General features: G+C 38.7%; 1 protein-coding gene across 1 annotated transcript; it reads right to left on the bottom strand.

Annotated features, from left to right (window-relative positions):
* Positions 1-4,422: 4,422 nt before the first annotated feature.
* Positions 4,423-5,590, bottom strand: LOC103360601 (olfactory receptor 52E8-like). Its single transcript, XM_008286407.1, has 2 exons — positions 5,441-5,590; positions 4,423-5,196 (listed from the first exon to the last, which is right to left on the bottom strand). The coding sequence occupies exons 1-2, from the start codon at positions 5,588-5,590 to the stop codon at positions 4,423-4,425; spliced, it is 924 nt and encodes a 307-aa protein (XP_008284629.1).
* Between the last annotated feature and the right edge of the window lie 455 nt (positions 5,591-6,045).

Genomic DNA, 6,045 nt, shown 5'->3' with positions numbered 1-6,045 from the left:
GGTGTGTGTGTAGGTGTGCCTGTGTGTGTGTAGGTGTGTGTGTGTAGGTGTGCCTGTGTGTATGTGTGTGTAGGTGTGTGTGTAGGTGTGTGTGTGTGTGTGTGTGTGTGTGTAGGTGTGTATGTAGGTGTGTGTAGGTGTGTGTAGGTGTGCCTGTGTGTGTGTGTAGGTGTGTGTGTAAGTGTGCCTGTGTGTGTGTGTGTGTGTAGGTGTGCCTGTGTGTGTGCTTGAGATGGCATTTAGCATTAATTTACTGATAATAATTTAATATTGTGGATATTTTGAACATTTGTTTTAAATCCTAAAAAATCAATCAATATACGTTGATAAAATGAAATATACAAAACAATAAATTTAAATTAAAGTTAAATTTGTTTGATGTTGACAGCTTTTTAGGAGGTTATTTCATGGGGCCAAAATCTTTTCTTTTCTTTTTTTTCTTTTTTTTTTAACTTTACTGTGCTAAAAGGCTGGGGACCTTCTTTATCTACTTTTCATTGTAATGGTAAACAAATCAAGAGCAAAATATAAATAAACTTATGAATACTACATTATGCTTTTTTTTTTAAATGTCTTTATTTATTTTACCAGTTTTAAAGTTTTATTAGATTTTGTTCCTAATTTCAGCACTCTGCTGGGATCAGGGTAATCCTGATTTTTGTAAATCACAGGTACCAAACTTTGATAAATGTCAAAAATCCAACTTGACTGCTGAAATCTAATCAGATTACCTCTGAACAACTTATCCCTACTCGTCTCTGTTTTGGGGTTTTTACATTTATTCAGTGTTTTCTGACACCTGCATACCAGGAGAGCTGTCCCACAGGTCAGGTGTTCCGGCTGTTACACTGTAATCTTGGTCCTCTGAGTAAAGAGACTATCTTTTCACCCAGTTATATATTTCATATATATGGATTTGGACCTTCTACTTGGAGGTAATTTTAATAACTGGACCTCAGTGACTTTTAATTGAATACCCCTGGTGTAGACCATGCTTCGGCCTCCTGTGGAGGCATCTGTGAAGACCAGCCAGCAAATGGCCACAGCTCCTAGAGCGCTCTAGTTTGGTCTGTGTTGACTGAATCTCTCCACCAGCACAAGTAGGAAATCCCCCAAGAACCACCACCATGGTCTAGAGAAACCCTTTCAGTTCAGCAGTAATCACTAGACAGGCTGTATGCACAGGAGGAGGAGGAAGCTGTTTTGCTTCATAGCTGCCATTAAGGCCTTGAACAAAGACAGAGACCCTATTTGGCCTAAAACTGTAGCAGGAAGAGACTATGGCAGGATTAGAATGTCTGCCCATTTCTGGAGCCACAAAATTAGTTTCCCTCCTAGAGTCCAGAACCAAGCTCAGAAGTTCAAACAAGCCTCGCATATATTGTAAGTGGAGAGCCACATGACAGTGGCATGACTCCTCTGAGCTCATGTAGACCAGCAGAGAGAGGGGATAGACGTCCTCTGTCAGCTGTCCCAGTCTGTACTTGTCATGGACTACTGATAAGAGCATTAGCTGGCTACCGCAAGCAACATGCTCCAGGAGCATTTAGGTGCTGGCTCAGCTGGAGTAATGTTCTCATGCCTGCTGTTCGTGGACTGGAAGGTCTGCATTTGGAAAGGGTCCCATTGAGTGCGCTAGGTCCATGAACCATACACTGGCATTAGGAAACAGAGCTGCAACAGCTGGCTCTTTCAGAGACGCCCACACAGCCAGAGGAAAGTGTCCTCACCACTCGCGTAGTTGACTGGGAAGTCTGTACTTAGCAGGGATCTCACATCATACTAGCTTGTGACACAGAGAGCAATGAGCTGGAAAGGTATCACACTAATAGTGAATGCCTCTCTTTATGTTGAAGGGTACTGACTTGACTAGACTGGAACAGAGTTTACTTTCTGCTGCGAACCAAAATCTACCACTGAGCGTGTTCATGGACCACCGCAATCTGACAGAACCAGGCTCATTCTCCAGCAGTCTGAAGCTATAGCAGCATAACTGAAGGACAGTTCAGATGATCCTGAGCAGCTCTACCTATGAGCTTTAGAGGAATGTTTTAAGACTAATCAGAACCCAAACTGGGAGCTGATTCCATAACAGAGGAGCTGATAACTGAAGGCTCTGCCTCCCATTCTACTTCTGGAAACTCTGGAAACCACAAGCAGACCTGCAGTCTGAGAGGGAAGTGCTCACTGAGGATAATATGGTCCAATAAGATCTTTATAATAGGATAGAACTTGTTATATTCTGTATTTTACAGGGAGCCAATGAATAGAAGCTAGCACAGGAGAAATATGATCTCTCTTACTGGTTCAATTATTGTTTTTGGACTGTGTGGGAGGAAGCCGTAGAAACCAGAGGGAACCCGCGCTGCACGGGGAGAACATGCAAACTCTATGCAGAAAGATCGTGGGATGTGAACCGGGGATCTTCTAGCGACAGTGCTCACCAACGAACCACCTTGCAGCCCAGTTCTCTAAAATGATAGATTAATACTGTAAGCTATCAGATTTTTATCTTTGTTTTAATAAATCTGGTGCGTTTTTTGTTTTTGTGAACTTTGTAATTGTACAAGGAAAACACTTTTTTAACAAGAAATTACTGTAGATAGACTCTGCTGTTTTGTAAAGTACATAATGAATAGCGTAAAATTACAGAAATCCATCTGAGTAGTATCACATCTTTACGTGTTTTGACATAATAAGTCTTTTATTTTACAGCATATTGGCAATATATCAACTTCAACTTCAATATTCTATAATTTAATTCATTTTGATGACAAAATCAACTTTGTGTTTTTACAATTTATAGTATGTAATTCTACAAAAGTTATCTACTGTAATGTTACGGTACCTGTCTGGAAACTTTGCTGCCAATATTTTTTCTTTTCTTTTTTTTTTTTTTTTAACAGATTTTTGAGTACAGTAAATCTACAGAGATTTACCCAAAATATATCATACTTTGCTTTTTAAATATAATATGTCTGTTAATTTATAGTATATCGAACATTTATCAACTTGAATATAATGTATTTTAATTAATTTTGACTGTAAAATCCGCTTTGTATTTTTACAGTTTATAGTATGTAATTTTGCAAAACAGTTATTTACTGTAATTTTACGGTATCCTTCTGGAAACTTTGCTGCCATTACTTTTACAATTTTTTGTTTTTTTTTTACAGTCTGACATAGTTTAGAATTTACACACCGATTCCACATTAATTTTTAATTTAAAAAAGACATTTATACCAGAGTTTGCAAGTTAAATGTAAGAGCACACAATGCATCACCTGGAAATTTGCTAATGTCTGTAGCCACAGGTGGTCCAGCCAGAACATGAATATGCAGAACATTGTCAGTATGATTGTGTTTTGAGAGCAAGCAGACATTCAGTGTTTCATACAAGTTTAAGAGCAAATGTGAGTGTTGTACCACAAGTTTTTTGTGGACTTCTGATAGTCTGCAGTATGTGCTAAGGTGCTGGTGTTTCTGTATTTTTAAGAGCAAAAGAAAAGCAAAGAAAAGAGAGTGTTTAAACTTGTGCATGCCTGGAGGCCTCTTTGCCTAACTTTAACTTCTGAGCTTACAACAGTTACATCCGATAATGGAGCAGTTAGTGTGCTTCGTTCATGGCTGAAACATTTTAGGGTTTGCAAAAGTAGCTCCAGTGAGTAAATGAACCTGATGAACTGAGGCAGCTGCTCATTCTAAAAGACTCACCTCACATCCAGATGGCCAGTGATGTGCAGGATATCACAAAGATTTAGGTCAATTACATTTAGTGTCTACCTACAAACTAAATGAAACTCAGACTGGACAAGCTCGGGGATCATCTAGTTGTGGGGGACAAGAGAAATGGCAGTAAAGAGTGTCTTCATACTTTGCACCTTTTATTTAACCTCTTAAGACCTAGCGTGGACATCACATTTTGGGTTATATTACCACATTAGCTATTTTTTTTATTTTTAATTATTTAATTTTTATTATTTTATTTATTGTTATTTATTTTTATTTTTTATTTTTTTTTTATATATTTTTTAAAATAAATATTATATTTTCTTTATATTTTTTATTCTGTTTGCTATTTTATTAGATCAAATAGCAAAGAGAAATAAAAAAAATGCTCAAACAAGAGTTCGGGTCTCGAGGTTAAAGTTTATAAATCCTGTTAAAAATAATAATAACAATAGTAATAAATAAAATAAAATAATGGGAAAAAAAATTAAGCCTTTAATAATTGCTACCGGGTACAGTGTAGCGCTACAGATGCATTATTGTAAGTGTTGAAATTTAGTGAAACAGAGTTAAACTATTTATTTGCCAGAATTTCTCCTCAAAATGAGAGAAAAAAATAATGATAATAATAATACAAAAATAAATAGAATTTAACAAGTGAGGCAAAAAAGATGTAATACTTAGCTTCTAATGTCAAAATTCCTGTGGCCTTACTTGACATAACATGTGCCTTTTCAGGTACTTCCTGAAAGTTTTGTCTCTTACTCCATAGACGATTGGGCTGATGGATCGAGGCAGGACTTGGAAGATAATATAACAAGCGAATAGGGAATCTGGAAAGTTCTTGGGGAACCACTGCTGCAGGGCCGTTAACAAAAACGGTACCGTATACGTTGCCATACACAACAACACCTGAAATCCGTGGAGGAGGATTGTGTTTCGGGCTTTCTTAGCGTATTTGCTTGCTGTTTTTGCAGTGAACACAATTCTGATGTATGTGTAAAAGATGACAAACCAAACGATGACCAGATACACAACATATGTAATGTCCCTCTTCTTGATGATGTGGGGGTTTGGAAAAGCAGTTTCCCTGAGGCAAAACACACGGGAGCTGAAGTACTCCAGCGGCTCTGTGGCCAAGGTGACGAAAAGGTCGGGGAGGACGGACAAGACGGTGGTCGCCCAAATTAAACCGATCAGGATGAGCACTCTTCTGACGGTGCAGATCTGACTGTGGCGAAGGGGGACGCAGATGGCGATGTAGCACTCCACGGCCATGCAAGCCAGGTTCAGAGGGGTGTTCTCAGTGGTGAAGAGCGCCAGCAGGATGATGGCGCAGCACACAGAGACATTTATTTTGTAGAGGACGTAGCTGATTACGAACAATGAGATGGTCAGCGTCACTTGGATCATATCGTTGACCACCAGGTGGACAAAAAGGATGTACCGTGGATTCATGTAGAAGATCTGGAGGGTTGGCGGAAAAAAAGAAAAAACAAGGGCGGGAAGTGCAGTTATTAGTCTGTTGTGTTGGATAATGAACCAACTCTGTAACACTTCCGCCCATCAGCAGTCTAAAATGAGAGATACAATCTGTAAATCTGCTTTTTTTTAATATATTTAACATACAGAATTATTCATGTGCACATTCATTTCTAGCTAATTTCAGTAATAAATGTATTTGTTTCATGCAAATAAAGAACTGTCAGACCTGGTGTTTGCAAAAGGTTTGAATGAGCGCTGCATTGATGTAGTTTATGGAGAGGCCGAGAACCACAACGATCACATTCTTGGTCACGGCTTTGGTGTAGGAATCCCGATACTCTATCACCACGGTCACATTGGCAGATGACACATTCATGTCTCGAAGGCTGGAAAGCGACCACAGGAGAAGACACGTATGTAGTCATGTGTTATTGACCTAAAATACAACCATGTCTCCCATTCAGTTACAGCAACAAAACAAAGTTAACTGATAAAACGTGTTTCAAAAGGCACACCACAGACTGTTCGACTGCACTGGAGCATGGCTTCACATCTCATTGTTGTGTGTGGTAATGTGAGAGAAACACTTCAAACTGCATCAGCTTACAGTCTGACAGTTCACACATACAATATCTATACGTTTTCAATAAGAGACTCAGAACTACCAGGTGCTGAACAGTGTGACCATTTGAAGAAGAGCTCACCTCAGGATCCAGATCAGGGCATCAACTGGAAATATAAAAATAAATCAGCATCTTGTTGTTTGGAATTGAAGTGAATGCATTTAAAATGTAGCAGCAAACATGTTGGAACAGAATGAACAAATAAGCT

The sequence above is a fragment of the Stegastes partitus genome, unplaced genomic scaffold (assembly GCF_000690725.1).
Source record: "Stegastes partitus isolate 25-593 unplaced genomic scaffold, Stegastes_partitus-1.0.2 Scaffold10, whole genome shotgun sequence".
NCBI lineage: Eukaryota > Metazoa > Chordata > Actinopteri > Pomacentridae > Stegastes > Stegastes partitus.
Note: the sequence above shows the minus strand (reverse complement) of the source record. Positions and strands in the feature narration are given on the sequence as shown.

Excerpts from the sequence above, each read along its gene's own strand:
- LOC103360601 (XM_008286407.1), bottom strand. The coding sequence starts at position 5,590 with ATGAATGTGTCATCTGCCAATGTGACCGTGGTGATAGAGTATCGGGAT. Across the intron at positions 5,197-5,440 it reads AAACCTTTTGCAAACACCAG|ATCTTCTACATGAATCCACG; the intron begins GTCTGACAGTTC and ends CCAACCCTCCAG.